Source organism: Papio anubis, chromosome 4, assembly GCF_008728515.1.
Source record: "Papio anubis isolate 15944 chromosome 4, Panubis1.0, whole genome shotgun sequence".
Lineage (NCBI taxonomy): Eukaryota > Metazoa > Chordata > Mammalia > Primates > Cercopithecidae > Papio > Papio anubis.
Genome location: NC_044979.1, coordinates 156,314,111 through 156,339,906, shown reverse-complemented (window position 1 = coordinate 156,339,906; position 25,796 = coordinate 156,314,111). Strand labels below are relative to the sequence as shown.

Sequence of the window (25,796 nt, the reverse complement as noted above, 5' to 3'; positions counted from 1 at the left end):
ACTATCCTTTCGTAAAAGCTGAAGATTTCTGTGTCTGCTTTTAGTCACCAAAAGGATGTAGTTTACCTAATTACTTCAGATAGCATTTATGGAAGCAGCATACACTATTAACTCAAAAGTATCGGTGGGGAAATGTATAAAGTCAACTAACATCTGCAGGACCTCTTTGAAGAAAATTATCCCTTCTCATTTTTCCTAAGAAATAGTTTTAGAAACAAATTATCCTCCTTTCTATAAGAAATTAGACATGCTTGAGTAAAAGTATGAAAGTTTAGTGAATCTTAAATAGATCTTAGTTATGTTATCTTCAGTTTTTTCTAAACAAATCATAAAACCATAGTTGTTACACAGTAATGCATTTGAAGGGGAGGGATGTGTTTTATTTAATTCCTCCATCTATGGAGAAGTTACAAAAAATAATTTAAATATGTACTTCTTTACATTTGAATAATACAAAATAATACTTTATATAGCAAGTTAAACAGGATATTCTGATATTTTGGACCTTCTCATTCTTAATATAAATTTCATTTTCATTGACAGTTTATTGTGGATTTTCATAAAGCTGTTAAAATTGTTTTCTTTCAAGTATCTCTAACAAATAATAATTTCTATCAAAATTTTCCATTTTGATAAGGCTGGATTATTGTACAGATTATTTATAAATAGCATTAAACTTTTTATTTTCTTAAAATGTAGTTACAATAATTTTCTGTATGACACTTCTTTGGCTCTTTGAGGGTATAACATCCTTCTAGTTTAAATTTAAGATGTTTACTTTATTGAGTTTTAGATTCTGTATTTTTAAGGCGTCTGGAAATTTTGGAGGCATATCTAGGTTATCAGCATTGTAGCAGAAAAATACATACAAGCATAGTGGCTTGCATGGTTTTCCAATATTTTTATTTTTAGAGTCTTGTTTTACTACTATATTTAATATAAACAAGACTATTTCCTAGATACAAAAATGTATCTAGGTGATACATTTTTATCTAAAAGAAAATAAATGCTTACTCAGTTTACATTCTTATTAAGAGCAAAACTCATCACCAACGAATGGCCTTAATTCACTTTTAAAGCATGTCTTAATTTGAGCTATGCAATACATACAGGCAATTAGTCTACGCAACGTATTTCAGAGAAATATACAAATACATAAAAGTACAATTTCATTGTATTTTCAAAATTGATTTTTAAACTATTTTATTTTATTTTATTTTTTTTAAATTAATTTATTATTATTATACTTTAAGTTGTAGGGTACATGTGCATAACGTGCAGGTTTGTTACATATGTATACTTGTGCCATGTTGGTGTGCTGCACCCATCAACTCGTCATTTACATCAGGTATATCTCCCAATGCAATCCCTCCCCCCTCCCCATGATAGGCCCCGGTGTGTGATGTTCCCCTTCCTGAGTCCAAGTGATCTCATTGTTCAGTTCCCACCTATGAGTGAGAACATGCGGTGTTTGGTTTTCAGTTCTTGTGATAGTTTGCTAAGAATGATGGTTTCCAGCTGCATCCATGTCCCTACAAAGGACACAAACTCATCCTTTTCTATGGCTGCATAGTATTCCATGGTGTATATGTGCCACATTTTCTTAATCCAATCTGTCACTGATGGACATTTGGGTTGATTCCAAGTCTTTGCTATTGTGAATAGTGCTGCAATAAACATACGTGTGCATGTGTCTTTATAGCAGCATAATTTATAATCCTTTGGGTATATACCCAGTAATGGGATGGCTGGGTCATATGGTACATCTAGTTCTAGATCCTTGAGGAATCGCCATACTGTTTTCCATAATGGTTGAACTAGTTTACAATCCCACCAACAGTGTAAAAGCGTTCCTATTTCTATCTTTATGTGATGGAATTCAGCGTGTCATAATTTATGAAGACATTAATACAATATGGATGGGATTTAGAAACAGTGACCTATATGCTTGTGTCAAATTTCTGCGGACATCGTATGAGATGCTGAATCAGTCTCCTCCATACTCTCTGATTTTTTCATTTGTCAATATACAAATACTTGTATTAACATAACTATCAATTCACACCTTTAAGAAGGAAAATGGATAAAGAATCATGGGCTCTATTAATGTTTCTATAAAATGTGATATTTTATACATATATACTCTGAATATGATTTATAAAATGTTGTAACTATCTCTCTATATTTATAAATTTGAATCTTGGCTTAAATAAATCACGTCATCCTCAAGACAATATTTATAATGCATTTTATGTTTCTAGTGTCTATTTTAATCCAGTTTTAAGTAGTTGTAGTGTAATCAAGATTAGAAACAATTCTAAAGTAGTCTCATAACTAATTTTAGCACTAAGGTTTAAAAAATTCTTTAGGCATATCATGGTTTGGATATGAAGACTTGTATTTGTAAAAATGAATACATTGAATCTAAATAAATAATGTATTCATTTGTCAGTTCTATGTTTAATTAAACTTTGATGCTGAAATATTTAAATGTCTTTTGAAAGGACACCGTATGTATATTATTATACTGAATGAGGCCCATAAAATATGCTATAGGCATGATGACATATGATTTTTTCCATTGTCATAAAAATCTGGCCAAAGCTTTCCTGACTAAATAACTATCTGTCTTGTCAATGAATATTAGAATAAATTTTGGCCTAATATTTTCATTCAAGTATAACTACAGTGCAGTGTGCCATACCAAATTTATTCATTGCATATTTACAAAAATAGTTCAGTTATAATCTCTATTCATCCTAATATTAGTGTTTAGACAGAAATAATATTTAAATTGATTTAAGTTATTATCAGATATAATGCATGCATAAGTTATTTTCAAAATAAATGATCAAGATTAGCAGTCTAAATTAACAAATTAAATTAACAAAAATAAAATTCGTATCATTTAATATGCAATTTATGGTTATTAACACTTTTCCAATCATTATAAACCCAATGATGGCCAGGTACGCTGGCTCACACCTGTAATCCCAGCACTTAGGGAGGCCAAGGTGGGCAGATCACTTGAGGTCAGGAGTTTGAGACCAGCCTGGCCAACATGGTGAAACCCTGTCTCTACTAAAAAAATACAATAATACAAAAATTAGCCAGGCGTGGTGGTGCGCACCTGTAGTCCCAGCTACTCAGGAGGCTGAGGCAGGAGAATGTAATCCCAGCACTTAGGGAGGCCAAATTGGGCAGATCACTTGAGGTCAGGAGTTTGAGACCAGCCTGGCTAACATGGTGAAACCCCGTTTCTACTAAAAAAAATACAAAAATACAAAAATTAGCCAGGCGTGGTGGTGTGCCCCTGTAGTCCCAGCTACTCAGGAGGCTGAGGCAGGAGAATGGCTTGAACCCAGGAGAGGGAGGTTGCAGTGAGATGAGATGACGCCACTGCCCTCCAGTCTGGGAGACAGAGCGAGACTCCGTCTCAAAAACAACAACAACAAAAAAACATAAGCTGTTACTGTTAGAGAATTGAGTTTTTAAATAGTTGAATTTAGCCAATGTATTTTATTAATATTTTAACAGAAACCAAGTTATCCGAAGATATTTATAGAAATACATACCTGTACATGTGAAGAATTTAGATTCTCCCACACTAAGCTCTACTTTGCTAAGTGAAATTGTCACTTGAAGAAGAGCTGAAAAAAAATTGAGAAACAATTAATGATGATTTTTAAACAAGATTTGTAGTAAGATTTTAATGAATGATGTGTAAACCACGTGGTCCAAATACTGATTATTTCCCCCAAATTTTTTATAACCTATAAAGAAAAATGCAAGTTTTGTAAAACATGATCTATCATTATACATGTTACTTTATTATGCATTTAACAATCAGACTAAATACAGCACTTAGTCAAGATGATAGTTTGATATTTGGTTAGTCAGGGTAAATGAACAAATTCACACTCAGACAATCTATTCCTTATTCAGAGATTAGGTCTTATATGTGAAAGCACATTTGGCAATAGCTAAAAATAAATGTTTGCCCAACGGTTGCATAAATCCTATACTATCATTACAACAACTACACACACACACACAAACACACACACATATGTAAATTAACTACATGTAGACACCTACTAAAAAAATGTCTGTGAACGCAGGCATACAAAGGAAAGAAAGCACTGCACAGAGTAAGATGAAGAAGTATTGATTTTCGCAAGATCAATAAGTTAAGTGAAGGATCCAGGACAATAAAAGAGAGGAGATGCCTGATATTTTAAATAATCTTTTTTGTGAAATTTGAAATAAAATACTTGAATATCTAGAATTTTAGAAGATAAAGTGTTATTTTAATATGAATTGACATATTTCTAACAATATGGTAGAAAAGAGAGCATGACTACTTTCTAAACTCCGTCTCACCTTCCATGCGCTCAAATGCATGTAGCTGAGCTTTTGGCAAAGTGACAAAGCTGCAAGAGGTAAATAAAGGAAGACCTGAAACTAGAGTACACACCTGCACTGGGAATTTATTGATCATAGTAACCAAAACGCCTATTTCAGTGAACACAGACTACACACAGATAAGATCCAAGTGTTCCCAGAACAAGAAGCTGTGATAGCACGCCAGATAATGACCACGCCTGTAATCCCAGCACTTTGGGAGGCCGAGGAGGGCAGATCACAAGGTCAGGAGTTCGAGACCAGCCTGGCAAACATGGTGAAACCCCGTCTCTACTAAAAATACAAAAATTAGCTGGGTGTGGTGGCAGGAGCCTGTAATCCCAGCTACTGCAGAGCCTGAGGCAGGAGCTTGAAGCCAGAAGGCGGAGGTTGCGGTGAGCCGAGATAGCACCACTGCAATCCAGCCTGGGCAACAAGAGTGAAATTCCGTCTCACAAAACAAAAACAAAAAAAGAACACCAGGCAACACTGGACTGGAATAAGATTTACAATCAAGGGAGGGTATAAAATCAATCAACCCAATGGTGAAGGGAAATTACAAGGAAACCTGCCTCCCCCAAGCTGGGAAGGGGGAAAATGTTTCTCATTACATAAACCAGAAGTTCTGCCATATCCCATGTTTGGGATTTTAATTATAGACATGCGTGCTTTGGAAAACCTCAACTTGAGAAAAACTAAAAAGCAGTCTCACATGTAGGACTCACAGCTAAGTGACAAAAACAATCACAAAAACCATTCAGAAGAACCATACCATAGGCCCATATTGGCCAATAATGTTATAAATGAGGCTGTCTTCAATCTAGGGGTATATTCTGACATTATAAAACACATGGTGAAATAAGGCCCGTAAGCAGGGGTCAATTGAAACAGCATATAGGAGAAATAAACCCATGAGATTTCAACTAACATAATTTTTATGCTAAAGATATAACACAACTACGATGAAAGTATTTAAAGAAATAAAATGTGTAATCAAGAACAGGAGGAAGGAACAACATATTTATTGAGGAAAAAAAAATAAACTGGTAATTATGCTGTTTAAGCTCTTTAAAACATGTTTCCTCATACTCTCCATCTTAAGTTGTTAAATTCCCTCCTCCTTTCCAGAAACTTCTCTGGGAAACTTGGGCAGGGTCTACGTGACTTTCCTGGGTCCTATTTTTATTCATAATTCACCAATACTCAGAGAATGGTTGTGATATTATAGAGGCTCAATAAATGTTCAAATATATCTAACGTTTCAGAAAGAAAAAGAAAAGTGCAAATCAGAAAGAATAAGAAAAGCAGGCAAGGGAAAAAGAGAGTAAGAGTACCTAAACTCTCTTTTTCCCTTGCCTGCTTTTCTTATTGATAAACCATTAATGCCAATTCCAATGAAAATTCAGATTTCTTTTTCCTTTAAATAAGTAACTAATTTTCTTTTTGAAGTCAGCTTAAGTGGAATGAGGTCAACAGAGGCAAAATGCAGAACTCAAGAAACTTGAGATTGCCCTTATAAGAAGCTTGAATCTGAAAAGATGTATAGGGTTACTGGAATCCAGAATTCTGGGCAGTAGGGCATAGCTTTTATAAATTGAGAAGACTTGAGAATGTTTATGGATAGAAGGGAAGGAAGCAGAAAATATATTACAAGTTTGAAAAAAAGGGGGGAAATTATAATTACGTGTTTTCTCTCTTCTTTCTTCCCTTTACTTTCTTCTTTAAGATATAATCCCCTAAAACTGTACTTTCTCAAAATCTAATCTTGCAATCTGCAATCTGCAGTTAACATTAGCATACTTTAATTTTGAATTTTCTATATGCAAACCAAACACATTCCTCTAAAATCAAAATTTGCTCACTGTTCACTATCCCATTTTTAGTCACCATCAATCAGTTTTCAAGCATTGCCAATATAAACTACTTGTATGCATTTTTTTAATTTTTAAATACATGCACTCATTAATTTTAATTCAATATATTTCATCTACCAGTGCATATCTTTTTCTCACTTTTGCCTTTTTAATCTCTTTTCCCTCTAATGTATTTCTCAGGCTACTGCATGCATATATTTCTAAAACTATGTTTAATTTCACTCTAAAAAATCTTCAGAATGGATTTAATTTGTCCCTTACCATATGAATTATAGTTGGAAGGACAATTGCTTTTCCAAGTTTATTTGCTATTACTCATTTCCAATGCTATGATCACCTAGGATTCATTCTCTCTCCTCTCCTCTCCAACTGACTCACACTTGCCCACCACTGTCCATTTGCCCAAACTGTTTTGTCTGTTCTAACCTCCTTTTTTTAAACAACCCCTCATGGCTTCCTACTTTCTATCTTCAAAGAAAACATAAAATATCATGAACTTTACAAAACAGTGTGTGATAGACCCATCTATGGTATCAATAAATAAATATCTTGGATCAGTAGGAATTTCCATTACACAAATAAAACATATTTTGTTGATCATTCTATTTGGTTTTCTACCTTATTTAAATATAAATTTCTGGAACTGAGGGCTCATTCATCAAACTTTATTTCTCCCAAACTAATAATAATACATGAATGAACGGCAGAATAATTGACACTTACCAAGAGCTTATCGTGTGCTGGGTACAGAACACTGACTGCATTAACAACATATGATTTTGGAATGACTTCATGTAAGGATTTCAGAGCATCTAAGAAATGTGTGCGAATTATTACTTAATGCCGACCACTGACCTTAGGAGTAAATTTGCTTTTCTAAGGAAGGGTTTGTAAAAAAGACAGAACTTGAAAGATATAGCAACTTTGAAAGTCAAATACAGTTCTGAAAACTGTTTATACTGATTTGTCGATGCACGTGAAAAATAACATTAATTCATTTTAATAAAATAAAATTGAGCATGGAATTAATTTATATTAAATATCTGGTTAATTTTTCATTTAGTACAAATCACCAATGCACATATTAAGACATATTATTCATGGACATTTTGGTGACTGGGCACAATGATATATTTCGTTGCTATATATGTTTAAAATATATAAAGAAAATATAATTCTCCACTATATTTCCCAAAGACCAAATTTGCTCTAATTGAACTACATATATATATATATATATATATAAAAACATTGACATATTAGTAAAAACCTACAGAACTAAAATTTGAGGTCATGCCTTAATCACTGCCCTAGTGGCTGATTTTTGACCCACATCAATATAATGTAGGTGATGAGTTTATCACCTATAGCAGTCAGAAGAAAACTAAATGGTTTCCTAATGTCAAAAAGTTATGTTTGGAGAAAACTGTTCAAGAATAAAACATCTGATAGCTATCTATAAATACCATCACAAATTTCTTACTTAAGGTAAAGTTTTAAACCAAAGGACTCAAAAGTAAATGCATGATAAATATATATTCTCTGTGAATAAATCCCAAAGAATTGCATGCATAACAATCTTAAAAGTAGAGTTAGGTAAATTAAAAATTATGTACTATGCTCAAAAGTATTTATTAACTATATGTATTTTGCAAATCCCTCTTCTAAATATGATCATACACAAAAATAGCAAGAAATACTTTCTAATATCAAGGAGTTTAAGATGCATTTGTGAGGACTATGGGGTACATAAAATTATGAAAAATAAAATAAGATGGGTTGTATCAATTTCGGCCATTATAAAATTTATGATCAAGAAGACTTTATAGAGGAAAATAAAACGTAAAAAATATAAAAAATGCCATAGATATTGTTATAAAAGGATAGAAAAGAATAAGGGCATTCCACAGTGGGTAAGGCAGACGTGTTCAAGAAATATTTAGGAAATTAGAAGATCAGTATAGACAAGGTTCATTTCATCTAGAATATTGTTGAAATATTGGAAAAATAGTTTGGAAAATACTCAGGAGAATATCAGAAACAACTGACTTGAATTTTTGTCCATTAATTACTTATAAATAAAAACTTACATGATAAAACTGGCATTTAGTAAAGATTGGTTGTGAGGTAAAATTACTGACAAATTGAATGAAGGGAGATAAGAACACGAGGGTATGTTGTGATAAATATATGAGTTGACTTGTGGGAAATAATATGAAAAGATAGAGAACAAATGTAACAAAAGATTCAAGGTAAGTTACATCTGTGATCAGTTAAAACATTAGTGATAAAGGAGAAAAGTCAAAGAGGTTACGATTTTCTACCTCTGTTAACAAAACGGTTATTGATACAACAAAGAATTTCACTATGGAGTGTTTACCTCTGAGAAAGGTAGGGAGACAGAATTTTGAGTATTTCTCATAATCGGCTAATGGAGGGAAAAATATAAGGACACAAATTTATTTCTTTTTTCTTTTCTTTTCTTTTTTTTTTTTGAGGCGGAATCTTGCTCTGTCACTCAGGCTGGAGTGCAGTGGCGCGATCTCGGCTCACTGCAAGTTCCGCCTCCCGGGTTCCCGCCATTCTCCTGCCTCAGCCTCCTCCGAGTAGCTGGGACTGCAGGCGCCGCCACTGCGCCCGGCTCATTTTTTTGTACTTTTAGTAGAGATGGGGATTCACCGTGTTAACCAGGATGGTGTCGATCTCCGGACCTCGTGATCTGCCCCCCTCGGCCTCCCAAAGTGCTGGGATTACAGGCGTGAGCCACCGTGCCTGGCCCAAATTTATTTTTTAAATAAAGATTATTTCTCAAAATAAAACAGGTAACATTATATCAAAGAAAATCAATATAACAAAAATTAAATATTTATAATATAAGCATCCAGAGCAAACAGTCAAAAGAGATTTTTAAAATTTATAGTAATATAAATATAATGAATGTATTAGCATTTCTAAGTTCCATCAGGGTACCAAGAGCCCTTTGCTATTTGATACAACATTTAGCAATGGCATTTAAAATGAGTTTATCACCTACAGAGATTTAAAAGCTGACAACTGAAACAGTCTTCTAACCATCTGACACAACGCCTACTTTGGTTCACTTAGAATTTCATGAGACATGGGGCGATAACTTAAGACACTGATTGATCTTGGGACAATGAGCTGAAACATTTTTCAACAAGCACTTTTTTATTTTTCTAGGCTTCCACATTAACAGAGTTAAAAGACTAAGATATTTATTTAGTAATTATAGAAACTCTCAGAGTATTACTCCTTAAAACGTTCTTATACATTATTGATTATAGCAAATGAATAAAATTTTCTCATTGAAACATATTTTAAAATGTTATCTACTGTAAGATTATTTACATTATTTAATTATTCTCTCCTTGTTATTGGATTTTTATAACAGTGTATTACAACGGCCTAGGTGGGTCATTTGATTCTGAAAATTGCTACAGTATTCAAACAATTTCAGAAATCTTGGATCACTTAGGAGAGAAATTCTTTAACGTCAAATGTTTTAGGAACTCATGAATATTTTTTAAAAATTTTTATTGTTTCTTTAATTGTAACAAGAAAATAAAGATTTTACTGTAATTCCTCTTTACCTGCATACCTCTTTACATCTGTACTCAAACCTCTTTGATCTTCTCATCTTCAATTAGGAAAGTAAATATCCCTGCTACTAGGTCATGTGAATCCCTCCAGGGCTAACTGATTAAACCTTTTTTTTTTTTTTGGAGACAGAGTTTTGCTCTTGTTGCCCAGGCTGGAGTGCAATGATGCGATCTCAGCTCACCACAACCTCGGTTTCCCGGGTTCAAGCAATTCTCCTGCCTCAGCCTCTGGAGCAGCTGGGATTACAGCCATGTGCCACAAAGCCAGGCTGATTTTGTATTTTTAGTAGAGACGGCGGTTTCTCCATGTTGGTCATGTTGGTCTCGAACTCCCAACCTCAGGTGATCTGCCTGCCTTGGCCTCCCGAAGTGCTAGGATTACAGGAATGAGTCAACGTACCCAGCCTAAACTTCTTAGTGATTCTTTTTCTATAGCACTTTTCCTGTCAAGCTATGCACACTGTTTAATAATTTTCATCCTAAACAAGAAATAATAATTTAAAACCAAAAGAGAAAATAAAAATAACCAAATAATATAAAAAACTTCTCTCCCTAACCCTCTCTCAGATTAATACAGTATATCCTACTTGTCATTACATTGTTTTAAAAAATGAACTTTCTAGTACCCATTCTTCTTTATTTTTTATTCTGTCCTCTCCATTCTACTAATAAGTTTAGTGCTCTTAAGATAAACCAAAATTTTCAAACTCAATAACAGTTTTCAGTTTTCATTTTTATTTGACATAAGAATGAGATCCTGCCAACTACTTTTTTCTTTAACCCTCCTGTTTCCTGACACCTACATAATTATAGTTTGCTCACTTTCCTATTCTTATATTAGTAAGGATCGTATATAGTATAGTATATAGTAGTATATAGTATCTCTTCTAGCATGTATCCCTTAAATATTTGTTTCTTAGCAATATCTTCTTTGTTTTCTTCTCTTAGTGTTCTATCTTCCTGTACTACAAACACATATATTTACTATGCATACCCACAGTACCTCAAACATTTCTACCAAGTAGATACTATTTCACTCCTATTTTAGAGATGAGAAGGCTGAGGCAAAGGATTGTGTCATTGCGACTAGCCACTCAGCCAATACATGATGAAACCAGATTTGAATCCAGCCATTTGTTTGGTCCTTCTCAAGCACTTGAGACTCAGCTTCTATATGGCCACCATCTCCTTATCCCTTAATCACCTTTTCTATATTTTAATTACAGATTGTGTGTGTGTGTGTGTGTGTGTGTGTGTGTGTGTGAATGCATGTCCCTAGTCTGTGTGTGTGTGGGTGTGTGTGTGTGAATGCATGTCCCTCTTATCATTTTGGAGTCTGGAAACATATTTGCTAATACATTAAATACCATATTACTTTGAAAAATTTACATTTCTCAGATTTGGCATATCAAAACTCAAGAGCAGTCTCTTTCTGTCTTACCTTATTCCTTATTACTCATCTTCAGCGATGTAATGGTTATCCACTGAGCCTATTTGCCAGATAATTAAGAAATGTATAAGATTATATCTCCTTGTCCCAAATATAAATACTCAAAAAATCTAACTCATTCTTTTTTTAATGTCCCTTAAATATGCCTCTCTTTTGCATTCTTGCTTAGTTTTAGTCTCCCCATTGCTAGGCTGGTCCAGTGAATATTCTGCAAAATTGAGTAAGGTCAGGTATTGAATTTATCAGAAACATCTGAGGAAGTTTGTGTGTGTGTGTGTTTCTGGTATATGTGTGTAGTTTTTAAATTTAGTTTTGGTCTCATCCCTGGAAATTCTGATTCAATATATCTGGTGTAAGGCCAAGGAGTCTCATGTTTAAGTAATTAACTTACAGATGCTAACCATTACTACTCAGAAAGGGGTTACAAGTCCAATACTAGTGACTTCAATTAGAAGCTTCTTGATAGTGCAGAATCTCAAGTGCCATTTCAGAGTAATCACAATGTATAATTTAAGTTGATTTCAGCACACATTAAAATATGATCAGCACTGGGTTGGACTATGGCAGTCTAATATGTCTACAATCTCTAGGACAAATATACTTCCCATTGTACATAAATAAAACCCAAACTCCTTCACACTTTACCATTTAAGCTTTTTAACAATCTGGACATCACCTGACCTTGCTAGAACTTAATTCTAACAAAATCAAAATAAAACCAACAAAAAATATAAACTATCAGGACATTTTGCTAAAGGCCCCACTCTATTTCCTTTTACATTTTGTTCCTTATTTATTAGAACTCTTTCCTTTTCCTCAACTATGAATATTCCTATCAGTTATACATGAGTACTCCAAATAGCCACATTGCCCTCTGAATAGTACTCCAAATAGCCTTTCATTGTCTTCTAAAATCCTGTAATACTTTTTCTTACAGCATATAACACATTGCACAGAAACAGCTTGATAAGTGTTACATAATTTTTAATATTCAGAAAACATAAAGAAAACTTAAAGGCATGATATTACCCTATACAAAATAATTTAGTGCTATTTAAGTTAAAATTAATCTAAAACTGAAGAAGGCTGTTTGTTTTTAGTTTCTGTACTATTGTCTAGGAGCACATAATACATATGCAATTTTATTCATACATTTGTCTCTCCACTGGATGATACGTTCTCGGAAAATGGTGACAATGTCTGCCTCATTAATCTTAGTCTATAAACCCAGCACAGGTCTGGAAGAAAATACAAGCGAAAATATTTGTGCATAAATGAATATGTACTTTAGCAAAAATAAAACAAAAATTAAATACATTCTTTTTAGACTTTTGTTGGGTTTAAAAGTTGAATCTAATAAAAAGCAATTTTAAATCTATATCATTCTCAGTAGACTTGCTTTATTCAGTAGTATGTGTGTGTTTTTCATTTCAAATATACACGTCACATGTGAACATAAAATGTACAAAAACGTCATCTAAATAATCAGTACTGAAAAATTAATTGATGTCCAAAAGAGGCCATGTGAATAAAAAGGGAAAATAAGGTTCAAATAAAAGAAAGAACTAAAAGAGAAGATTAGAATATCTGTTTTAAAAAGTGCAGAGATGATGAACTAGGGAAGGCCATGATGGTCAGGCAATGTATTACATAATTGTTACAAGCCCATCAGACATCAAGCCACAAAACTGAAAAAAAAAAAAAAAAAAAAAAAAAAAAAAAAAAAATCAAATATATTTTGAAAATCTCCCAAATGTCAAGCATGTAGAAACCTGGGCTCACCAAAAAATTAAAGTGAAATATGTCATACTATAAAGGAAATGTTTATGAAATGAGGCTTATGCTGCTTTAATATGCTTTTGTTTTGAAAATAGAGAGAAATGATTATTTTCCTAAAATGCACTGTATGAATTAAATAGCATGCAATACATTTAAGAAGTAAATATAGAAGTCACAACTCCAAACATAATTAAATACACATTATTGCATAGAAATACCTAGCAATTAGTTTATCAGTAAAAGTAAAATCATTACTTTAATATTTAAAAACCAGTAAGCAATATGACCACCTGTCTCATATTTTTGTTTTAAAGTAAATCCTTTTTGTCTTGTATCATTTAAAGTAAATAAAAGTAGGAAATATATCTTAATGCCAGTTAGGCTGGGGAATGTTGTCCGAGAGATTAGTCAACCAATCTGTGCTTATGTGGTAGTTAGGCCCTGAGTACATTATGAGACCAGGAACAGGTCACTCATCACTTACTTTGAGAGTGATAGTTAATTAAAACTAAAATATCTTGAAGAGGCAGCTAATCCCAAATTCTACATCCAATCTAAGTTTATTTCAATAGGCAACACTTAGACATGTAAGTTATTTAGCTGCCCTGATGAAGCCAACATAGGACATAGTGTAAGTTTTTTTTTTTATCACCACTAATATTATGCAGTACTAAATTAAATTATAGGAGTGTTTGCACTGTGCCTAATACCTAAGTCTCCAGACGCTGATATAAGTGCTTTGTCTTCCCCAATGTAGGTAGTCTCTCTTCAGATTAAGGTTAGCATAAACCTTGTTTATAAACCTGACAAATCAGAAATCAAATATATCTGCTACATAAAGGTTCAGTCAGAAGGTTTTGCCTTCCTTTCTTTCGTGAATTATATGATACTACTAGATATTCAACACTTACATTCCTTAATAGTAAACTTTGATGTACATTGTCAGAAAATGTGAAACCTTGATCAGAGTACTGCAAATGCTACTACGAAATAATGTAGGAAAAAGAAGGAAAACACCCTCTTCCACATTAGAAAAATAATGGTTTTAATTAGAAGAACCAAAATGAGAGACCTATGAAAGATGTTACCATTAATGTGAGAATATACTCATTTCTTCTGCTTAGCGCCAATCATAAAATTACTGTAACATGAACTTTACATTACAGATTCCAAAATATTTCTAAAGGCATATCCTTCTTTAAAATAAACAATTTAGAAAGAATATTACAAGGCATGTGTAGGTTTTCCGTAGCACATGGTAACGGTGATTACTCAAATAAAATCGACATCTGTAATCAAAGAAATATCCAACAATATACTCATTAATTAATTGGTTCATTCAAAAGCCATGCACAGACTCACTGAGGAGATGTGTTTCAACTGCTGATGAAGTTTGCTGTGATGTAGCCATAGGAAAAATATTTCACCAGGCTGAAAAACTCCCACTTTCCATAAAATTAACCATTTAAATGTTTTAAGTAGTAAACAGCAATTCTGTTTCTCAGGCCTCCAATCAGTTGTAGGTGCTCTTTATATTATAGCCAGGGACATTTATGTTTAGTTTCAAGATTAAGTACTATACAAAGAAAACATAGTTTACAAAGAATGTACTCCAAAGTATTCATAAACATAGGGAAAGAATGACAGATAAGTTTTAAAACGGCAAATGAATTGGAGTGGCTAAATACAGAAACAACCTTTTGTTTATATTTTTTCAGTGAAAGTATTTCAGGCATCTCAGAATCTTGGATGATTCTAGCCTGAAGGTGTCTCCAGGATCTCTGGTCTAACAATCTCAGGTTACATGTGGGGACAGGGCTCAGGTTTATCTGTTTCTGAAAGATCCATAGTTAGATTTAAGTGCACCTGTGCTTAGACTATAATTCCTAGCCTGAATCAACTTTCAATCTCCAAAATACTTGGTGTTATTCTGTTGATGTTGCTAAAGAATTTAAGTGAAGGGGCAAACTTGGTACCTTCTCAGAATGAAGAAAAAAATTAACCTTGGGGGATTCCTTCCAGATTGGAAGAGGCAACAAACAGTCCATCCCTTCTCCTACGAAGCAGAGTGAATCGGAAGAGAGGATTATGGGGATATCAGAGATATTCCTGTGTACAATGGCTTCCCAGCTTGAGCTACAATAACAGTGAGAGGTTTTCCACATATTGAGAGAAAGGCTGATATAAAGAAATTGGAGCTCACAATTTTGTTTGGCTGTGTGTGTGTGAATGTGAATGCATGTGTTTGAGAGAGAGAAAACAGCACGAGGCGACTCCCAAGACGGTGATCCTGCATCAGTGTTAAACACTGCGAGGAGGCAAAGAAAATATTTCACTGTGGCACAGTAAGACCAAAAGAGAAATAGTGTCATGCTGTTGAGTAATTCTTGGCTCCTGTGTGGGGTGGGAAGGTGCAATGTCCCCAAACCCAAACAAACTCCATGCAGCACAATGTAGCTTCCGTCACTAGACTTGCTGTGAGAAAGTCCTTGGTGAGAGATAAGTGACTGACCTTGAGGTGCACAGCAGCCACGAGTGGGATGGAACATGGAGCTGAACTCCGAAAAATCCTCAGCACCAACAAAAACTGAGATGGTGTCTACAGAGAGGCAGGCAGACCTCCTTGAGCTGCGGTGGGGGTGGGCTCCACCCAATTCGAGCTTCCCAGAGGCTTTGTTTCCCTACTTAAGCCCAGCAATGGCAGGCGCCCCTCCCCCAGCCTCCCTGCCCCCTTGCAGTTAGATCTCAGACTGCTGTGCTAGCAATGAGGGAGGCTCCGTGGGCGTGGGACCCTCCGGACCAGGTGTGGCATATAGTCTCCAGGTGTGCTGATTGCTAAGACCCTTGGTAAAGCGCAGTATTAGGGTGGGAGTTACCGGATTTTCCAGGTGTTGTGTGTTTCAGTTTCCCTTGGATAGGAAAAGGAATTCCCTTCCCCCTTGTGCTTCCCAGGTGAGGCGATGCCTTGCCCTGCTTCAGCTCTCGCTGGTCGGGCTGCACCTGCTGACCAGCACCAACTGTCCAGCACGCCCCGGTGAGATGAACTCGGTACCTCAGTTGAAAATGCAGAAATCACCCCTCTTCTGTGTTGCTCATGCTGGGAGCTGAAGGCTGGAGCTGTTCCCATTTGACCCAGCCGTCCCACTACTGGGTATATACCCAAAGGGTTATAAATCATGTTGCTATAAAGACACATGCACACGTATGTTTATTGCAGCACTATTCACAATAGTAAAGACTTGGAATCAACCCAAATGTCCATCAGTGACAGACAGGATTAAGAAAATGTGGCACATATACACCATGGAATACTATGCAGCCATAAAAAAAGGATGAGTTCATGTCCTTTGTAGGGACATGGATGCAGCTGGAAACCATCATTCTCAGTAAACTATTGCAAGAACAGAAAACCAAACATCACATGTTCTCACTCATAGGTGGGAAATGAACAATGAGATCACTTGGACAGAGGAAGGGGAACATCACACACCGGGGCCTATTGTGGGGAGTGGGTAGAGGGGAGGGATAGCATTAGGAGATATACCTAATGTAAGTTACACGTTAATGGGTGCAGCACACCAACATGGCACATGTATACATATGTAACAAACCTGCAGGTTGTGCACATGTACCCTAGAACTTAAAGTATAATAACAATTAAAAAAAAAAAACAAAAAAAACCCTGAGATGGTGCTGTGGCAGCATGAGGGAGCCCCTTGACTCAAACCGAGTCATGCGAGCAAACCACATATTCACCAGAAATTTCTCTAAATAAGGAGTTCAAAGAGTCAGAAATTCACAAGAGCCAAAAATACTGCAGCTGAACCCATGAGCAGAATATGAGCATGAATCTAAGGGTCCCACCGGTAGCCACAGCTGTCTATGAGCTCATTTTCTCTCCTCACCAGATACACAGATGATATCTCAGGAGGGGATATTAAACCAAGAGTCTATCTGTGAGGTATCCAATTAACTGTATAAACTGCAAGAAACAAACCTTCTGTCTTTAGTACTTTCTTACATAAAACTCTGCATATAATACTAGCTTCATTATATTTCTAAGAATTAGTATAAAGAATTTAAATCAGTGTTTGACACATAGTAAATAATCAATAAATGTTAAATGCTGTAATAGTAACTCCTCCTCTTAAATCTAGAGGAGCTCACAAAGACAAATGTATATAATTTTTTTTTTGTTTCACGTAAGAAAATTGCTCCGTATTTGTATACCACTGAGTGGAGACTGCCAATCAAAATTGTGTCTGCAATCTTTTCCCTCCAAATGAACTGAGAAAATCTTTACACAATCCAAACTGAAGTGGAATTTATTTAAGCAAAATTAGTTTTCCTGCATTTGATGATGTTGATTGACATGCTTAAGATTACCAGCCTTGGAAAGGTTGTACAACAAGCTGTAGACATTATATACTCAAATGTTCAAATACTCTATTACCCTGGTGAGGAATAGGAAATGCAGGGCAAAATTTAAAGTTTTATTCTTATAAAGCAAAATGAAAACAGTCTATTGCCTTAGTAAATATTTGAAGAACATTGTGTACTAAACAAAGCTTATTATAACGTAATAAGTATGCTTGGAGTCACCAAGTTTCTTGATCAATTGTAAGAAAAATTGAAATAGTATCAAAAGCGCTTTATTTATGTCTAACTAGTATGATAAGAAACATAATTAAATATTCAAGTATGCTGTATGCTTCAAATTTGGTCACATGGAAGTATGACTCCTTTCCCAACTGCTTCCCCTGGTGATTTGCTGTTTACACATCGGATACCTCCTTGGTGGGAGAAGGGAGAGGATTAGGAAAAATAACTAATGGGTACCTAGGCTTAATACCTGGGTGATGAAATGATCTGTACAACAAACTCCTCTGACATAAGTTTACCTATGCAACAAACCTGCATATGTCTGTCTCTCAAATGAGCTTCCACAGCTCATTTGGGGCATAATTATTTGTTTATATGGACATATCTCTAATTAGAATGCAATTTGTGCTGAGAAAAGACAACGTCTTACTGAATTTATTAAACCTCTGGGTCATTCTCAGAGGCTGGAACAATGCAGACATCTATAATGTTTCTTAAATAATGTAGGAATACAGTAGCTGAATTAGTTGAAAGAGTAAAAAAACAGTATGTTTAAGTCTAAATTTCCCAAATAAAAAGATGCAACTCTACTCCCCACTCTCATCCTCAGAAAAGGAAAGCTAATTATTTTATTCATATTTTTGAAAGGGTTTTTAAAATCAAATCGTTTTCTTTAAATATGTGGTAAAAGGAAGCAAAAACATTTGAATTTATTCTAATTGATTCTAAAGAAAGGTGACTATTACCGTATCAGTGAGTTCTATGATAGGCTACAAAACCAAAATAACACCCTCATTTATTCATTAATATTTTTCATTCAATCATTACATCTGATACAACAGAGCTGCTTGTGTTAACAGTAAAACAATCTTTTGTACTTTAATTTTTTATTATAGATTCAGGTGTACATGTACAGGGTTTGTTACATGAGTAATTGAGTAATGCTGAGGTTTGGGCCTCTACTGAGCCCATCACCCAAATGGTGAACATAGTGAGTAGTACTCAATAGGTCATTATTCAACACATTCCCCCTCTCCTTTTTCTGCATTTGGAAGTCCCCAGTGTCCACCTATATATCCATGTGTATCCATTGCTTAGCTCCCACTTACAAGTGAGAATATGTGGCATTTGATTTTCTGTTTCTGAGTTATTTCATATAGGATAATGGCCTCTAGCTCCATGTTACTGTGAAGGACATGATTGCATTATTTTTAATGTCTGTTTAGTATTCCACTATATACACACACACACACACACACACACATATTCCACTATATATATACACACACACATGTGTATATGTATATATAGTGAAATATATATGTGTATATATATGTACACACACTTATGCCAAAGATCATAATAAAATAATATATACGTGTGTGTATGTGTGTGTATATATATACACACACACACACATTTCATTTATATAATCCACTACTGATTGACACTTAGGTTGATTCTATAACTTTTCTATTGTGAATAGTGCTATTATAAACATACAAGTGCAGGTGTCATTTTGAAAAAGTGATTTATTTTCCTTTGCGTAGGTACTGAGTAATGGAATTGCCAGGTCAAATAGTAGTTCTATTTTTAGCTCTTTGAGAAATCTCCAGACTGTTTTCCACTGGGGTTGAACTAATTTACATTCCTATTGACGATATATAAGCGTTTCCTTTTCATCTCAGCCTCACCAACATCTGCTACTTTTTGACTTTTTAATAATAGCCATTCTGGCTTGTGTCAAATGTTATTGCATCGTGGTTTTAATTTGCATTTATCTGATGATTACTGATGTTTAGCATTTATTCACATCTTTGTTGGCCACTTGTATGTCTTCTTTCAAGAGGTACCTGTTCATTTCCTTTGCCCAGTTTTTAACAGGGTTATTTGTTTATTTCTTGTTGATTTGTTTAAAAGTTCCCTATAGATTCTGGATATCAATCCTTTGTCAGAGGCATAGCTTGCAAATATTTTCTCCCAATTTTGTAAGTTGTCTGTGGGTTTTGTTGATAGTTTCTTCTGCTGTGCAGATCTTTAGCTTACTTAAATCCCATTTGTCTACTTTTGGTTTTGTTGCATTTGCTTTAAGATCTTCATTGTAAATTCTTTGACTAGGCTAATGCCCCAAAGAGTTTTTCCCAGGTTTTCTTATAGGATTTTTATATTTTTGGATTTTATATTTAATTCCTTAATCCATCTTGAGCTCCTTTTTATACATGGTTGGGTCCAGTTTAATTCTTCTGCATACGTTTAGCCTGTTTACTCAGCGTCATTTATTGAATAGGCATCCTTTCCCCATTGTTTATTTTTGTCAATTTTGTCAAAGATCTGTTGGTTGTAGGTGTGTGGCTATATTTCTGCACTGTCTATTCTGTTCCATTGATCTACATATCTATTTTTGAACCAGTACTATGCTGTTTTGGTTATATATTCTTGTGGTATATTTTGAAGTCAGGTAATGTGATGCCTTTGGCTTTGTTGTTTTTGCTTCGGATATTTTTGGGTAGTTGGCTTTTTTGTGGTCCATTACGAAGTTTAGAATTTTAAAAATTTTTTTGAACAATGTGGGTCATAATTTTATAGGAATTTCATTGAATTTGTAGATCACTTTGGAAAGTATAGTTATTTTAACAATATTGATTTTTCCTATCCATGAGCATGGGATGTTTTTCTATTTCTTTGTATTATGTACAATTCCTTTCATCAGCGTTTTCTAGTTCACCTTTTAGAGATCTTTCATCTCCTTGGTTAAATGTATTCTTTTTTTTTTTATTGTGGCAGTTGTAAATAAAATTGAGCTCTTGATTTGATTCTCTGCTTGAGCACTGTTGGCATATAGAAACGCAACTGATTTTTGCACATTAATTTTGCACCCTGAAACTTTACTGAAATCATTGATCAGGTCTGGAAGTCCACTAGAGGAATCATTAGTGTTTTCTAGGTATAGGATCATGTTGTCAGAGAACAGGGATAATTTGACAATATGGTTTGGCTGTGTCTCCACCCAGATCTCATCTTGAATTCCCACTGTTGTTGTGGAAGGGACCTGGTGGGAGGTAACTGAATCATGGGGGCAGGACTTTCCTATGCTGTTCTCATGACCGTGAATAAGTTTCATGAGAGCTGCTGATTTTAAAAAGGGGAGTTTCTCTGCACAAGCTCTCTTCTCTCTCTGCTGCCATGTGAGACTTGCCTTTCACCCTCCACCATGATTGTGAGGCCTCCCCAGCCACATGGAACTGTGAGTCCATTAAACCTCTTTATTTTGTTGATTGTCCAGTTTCAGGTATGTCTTTATCAGGAGTGTGAAAATGGACTAATACATTTGACTTCCTCTTTTCCTATTTGCAAGACTTCTATTTTTTTTTTTTCCTTGACTGATTGTTCTGGCTAGGTCTTCCACTACTTTACTGAATAGGAGTGGTGAGAGAGGATATTCTGTTCCTGAACCAGTTCTTAACAGAAATTCTTTCAACTTTTGCTCATTCAGTATGATGTTGGCCATTAGTTAGTCACATATAGCTCTTATTATTTTGAGATGTATTCTTTTGATTTTTTTTGCAAGTATTTTGTTGAATATTTTTGCATCTATGTTCATCAGGGATATTAGCCTGTAGTTTTCTCTTTGGTATGTGTGTGTATTCTTGTCAGATTTCGGTATCAGGGTAATACTGGTTTAATAGAATGAGTTAGGAAGAAACCCCTTCTCCTTGATTTTTAGAAGCATATTCAGTAAGATTAGTACTAGCTCTGCTTTGTACATCTGGTAGAATGTGGCTGTGACTCTGTCTGGTTCTGGGCTTCTTGTGGTTGGTGGATTATTTATTACTGATTCAAGTTTGTAACTTGTTACTGTTCTGTTCAGACTTTCTATTTCTTCCTGGTTCATTCTTGGAAGGTTGTGTGTTTCCAGGAATTTACACATTTCCTCTAAGGTTCCTAGTTTGTATGCATAGAGATGTTCACAGTGGTCTTTGAGTATTTCTTTTTTGTGTGTGGTATCAGTTGTAATGTCACCTTTTTCATTTCTGACTGTTCTTATTTGAATCTTCTCTTTTTTCTTAATCTAGCTAGCCATCTATCACCTTTGTTTATCCTTTCAAAGAATTAACTTTTTCTTTCATTAATCCTTTGTATGATTTTTTGATCTCAGTTTCATGCACTTCTTCTGTGACCTTTGCTGTTTCATTTTTCTGCTAGCTTTGGGTTTGATGTTTTCTTGCTTTTCTAGTTCCATAAGGTGCAATGTTAGGTTGTAAATTTGAGATCTTTCTATCATTTTGATGTAGGCATTTAGCACTACTGCTTTCATCTTAACACAGCTTTTGCTGTATCCCAACGATTTTGGTATGTTGTGTCTCTATTTTCATTTGTTTCAAAATTGTTTTCATTATTTTCTTAACTTTCTTAATTACCTAAAAGTCATTCAGAAATAGGTCAATCAGGAACAGGTTGTTTAATTTCCATTGTACTTGTGTGGTTTTGAGAGTTCCACTTGGTATTACATTCAAATTTTATTCCACTGTTGTCTGACAAAATACTTGATATCATTTTGATCTTTTTGAATTTACTGAGACTGGCTTGATTACCAAGCATGTGGTCAATTTTAGAGAGTGCCCCATGCACAGATGAGGGAAAAAAAAGTATTTTCCAGTTGTTGGGTGGATGTTTTGTAGGTATCTATTAGGTACATTTTGTCAACAGCCCAATTTGCATCCAGATTTTCTTGTTAGTTTTCTGCCTTGATGATCTAGAGATGTAAGTGGGGTGGTGATGTCCTCCACTATTTTCGTATTGCTATCTACCTCTTAGGTGTAGTAGTATTTGTTATCTTTTTTAATCTGGCTACACTGATATTGTGTGTACATATATCCAGGACACTTAAATCTTCTTGTTGAATTGAAACTTTTATCACCATATAATTCCCTTCTTCTTCTTTTTATTTTTTTTTCTACTGTTCTTGAAGTCTGTTACATATGATACAAAAATAGTATCCCTTGCCCTTTTTTTGTTTTCCATTTGTGTGACATAACTTCAATCTTTTGAGACTATGGGTATCAATACACATGAGATGGGTCTCTTGAGGGCAACAGATGGTGGCTGAGTATTTTTTTTTTTTTTGAATCCAATTTGCGAATCTATGTCTTTTAAGTATAAAAATCAGACTATTTCAGTTCAAAGTTAATATTGGTATGTGAGGTTTTGTTCTTGTGATAGTGCTGTTAGCTACTTACTTTGTAGTCTCAGTCATGTAATGGATTTACAGGATCTGTGAACTCTGTACTTACATATGCTTTTATTATAGGAAGTACTGTCCTTTCAGTTCAATGTTTAGGACTCCTTTGAGCATTTCTTGTAGTGGTGGTCTGATGGTGACAAATTTCCTTACTCTTTGCTTGTCTGGGAAAGACTTTATTTCTCTTTTATTTATAAACCTTAGTTTGGCAGGAAATAAAATTCTTGGCTGCCTTTTATTTTATTTTATTTTTTCAAGAAGGCTAAAAATAACCCCCTAGTCTCTTCCAGCTTTTGAAATTTCTGCTGAAAAGTCTGCTCTTATTCTGGTGAGATTTCCTTCAGAGGTAATTTGTACCTTTTTTTTTTTTAGTTGACTTAAGATTTGTAAATTTTGTGTTGACTTTGGATAGTCTGATGGCTATTTACCTTGGTTATGATTGCCTTGTACTATATCTTGCAGGTGGTTGTCTGAATTTCTTGTATCTGGATATCTATCTCTCTAGGAAGATTAGGAAGTTTTTTCGGAGTTATTATTCCCTCAATTATGTTTTCCAAGTGGCTCACTTTTTCTTCTATCTCAGGAATGCCAATAAGTCATGGGTCTGGTTGTTTTACATAATCCTACATCTCTTGAAGGATTTGTTCTTTTTAATTCTATTTTTCTTTATTTTTGTCTGACTGGGTTCATTTGAAAAATTTGCCTTCTATCTCTAAAATTGTTTCTTCTGCTTGGTCTATTCTATTGCTCATAATTCCACTTTTATTTTGAAATTTCTTTCGTGAAATTTAAATTTCAGATGTTACATTTTTTAAATACAGCTATCTTGTCTTTTACATCCTGAATTATTTGCGTGTGTGTGTGTGTGTGTGTGTTGCTTATAATTTTTATTTGGATGTAACTTTTAAACAATTATTTTTTCCTTGAGGGTGTGACTGTGATTTATGTTGTGTATGGTTGTTTGGATTCATTTCTGGGTGTTTTCAGGGGCCCAAGGCTCTGTAATGAGTGTTTTGGTTGTGGATGGCTTCTGTGCAGTGGCTTTCTCAGATGGCTGTTGTTGTAGCAATCCATCGAACATTTGACCCAACAAATTATGTCCTGCTGGGCTGAGGGTGCAGAGATCTCAGTAATCCTATCACATAAACTAGCACTAAGCCATTCTGGCAGCAGGTTTTTTATTTGGTGGTGAATTCTGGGCTCCAGTTCAGTAGGCGGCATTTAAGAGTAAGAACCAGCTCGTCATCTGGTAAGCTGATTAAGTTTGGAGGCATCCACCCTGATTAGGGGTGGAGTTTAGAGGGAGATTGCATTGGAGTGTACTGAGGTCTCAGAGAAGGGGTAGCGGGGGTGCACCAGCTCCTCATCCTGAGTAGGCAAGATTGCAATCCTCTTCCCTAACACACTGCTACTGCAGGACTTACGACCTTCAGTTCATATGGTTTTTGTGCTTTGGTTCCTGGCCACAGTGGGGCTGTGGACCATGAATATGCCCCTCTGATGGCTACCACCAAAATGCGCTCAGCATAGAGACTCTTCTTCTCAGTCCACAGCAGACAACCCTATGGCTTGTCTGTCCTCTGTTGCTGGGATGCTGCCACACTGTTGGGAGGGGAAGTTGGGCCCCACTTGTTTTGTAAGTCCAAGCTGCATATCCTCATTTTCAGGGGCAGTGGAGCCACCACAAAAAGTGTGACGAGCACTTTCTCCAGGTGCAAATATGATGACCTTTGCAGGGAGAACCACTGCTTCATCTTCAGCAATGAATAGGGGAGGGACAGTGATGACCCTCCCTCCATATCTGTTCGTGGCCATCAGTACTTCCCCATTCGGTAATTGGTGCCCCGTCTGTGTTACCTTTGTTCCAAGAGGAGCTTTATGGAGCTGTACTTTTCTCTCCTTTAGGGGCAGCCCAAACCTAGGTGTAGATGTCCAGGGGTCCTACAGCTCCCCAGGCACCTACCAGTCCACTGTGCTTGCCAAAGTCAGAGAGTCATGTGGGTATGTTTGTGGGAAAATTGAGGGTGCAGTGACTCATGGGTGGAGGTTCCCTGGGGAGGGCAGTGGTCCACCATACAAGCACAACCAGTATGGCGCCTGCCATCTCAGTTCATGTTTGAGGAGAGAGCAGGCTCAGCTGCAAGCCAGCCACCTGGTTCTCTAACCCTAACAAGTTCCTATATTGCCACTGACTGTTTCCTTAGGTCCTGAGGATGGAGGGTCTCCCCAGAAGATTGGCAGTCAGCAGGTTGTTGCAGGGGTAGGTGAAGCTGAGAAGCTCTCCCACTTGCCCTTTCTGTGGGGCTGTGATTACCTCAAGAGTCAGTCTCTACCAGGCTCTCTCTGCTTTTGTTTTTTTCCCCCAGCTAGTTCCCATGGGCACTCTGACAATTCCTGGCTCTCTCCCTTAGTTTTCCATTAGGAAAATGTCCATTCATCAGTAACTTTGATCTTTGCTCTGAGCAGAGCTGGCATCTGATGTTCCTAGTCAGTCATCTTGAAAATCCCCTCAATATTTTATTACTTACCTTAGAACTTTAGCAGATGTGAAGAAAGTATTACTAGTGCATATTAAATACCTATACTTTAAAGTAGAAAATCCACAGCAAAAAAACACACATTCTGTGACTCACAGGTAAGTTACACTTTTTCTACCCGAGTTTTTTTTCAAGATAATTAAATGTGTGTGAATCTGTCCTGAACTTGTGCTTTTAAACTTCATCAATCAGTCCCCTTACTCACAAGTTCAAGGCATTAGGAAACTAAATAGAAATAACAACCAAGAACAAAGATACAATGCTTTTATCTAAGATTCCCCCAATAACTGC

General features: G+C 35.4%; 1 protein-coding gene across 5 annotated transcripts in view; it reads right to left on the bottom strand.

The window, feature by feature from the left end:
• The window catches only part of NCAM2 (neural cell adhesion molecule 2), a 549,007-nt gene that overhangs the window by 255,493 nt on the left and 267,718 nt on the right, over nt 1-25,796 (bottom strand). For all 5 annotated transcript variants that reach the window (XM_017956502.3, XM_009202420.4, XM_009202421.4 and 2 more), the window contains exon 2: nt 3,576-3,650. In XM_017956502.3, the coding sequence (XP_017811991.1) occupies nt 3,576-3,650 (75 nt within the window). The remainder of the gene's footprint in view (nt 1-3,575; nt 3,651-25,796) is intronic.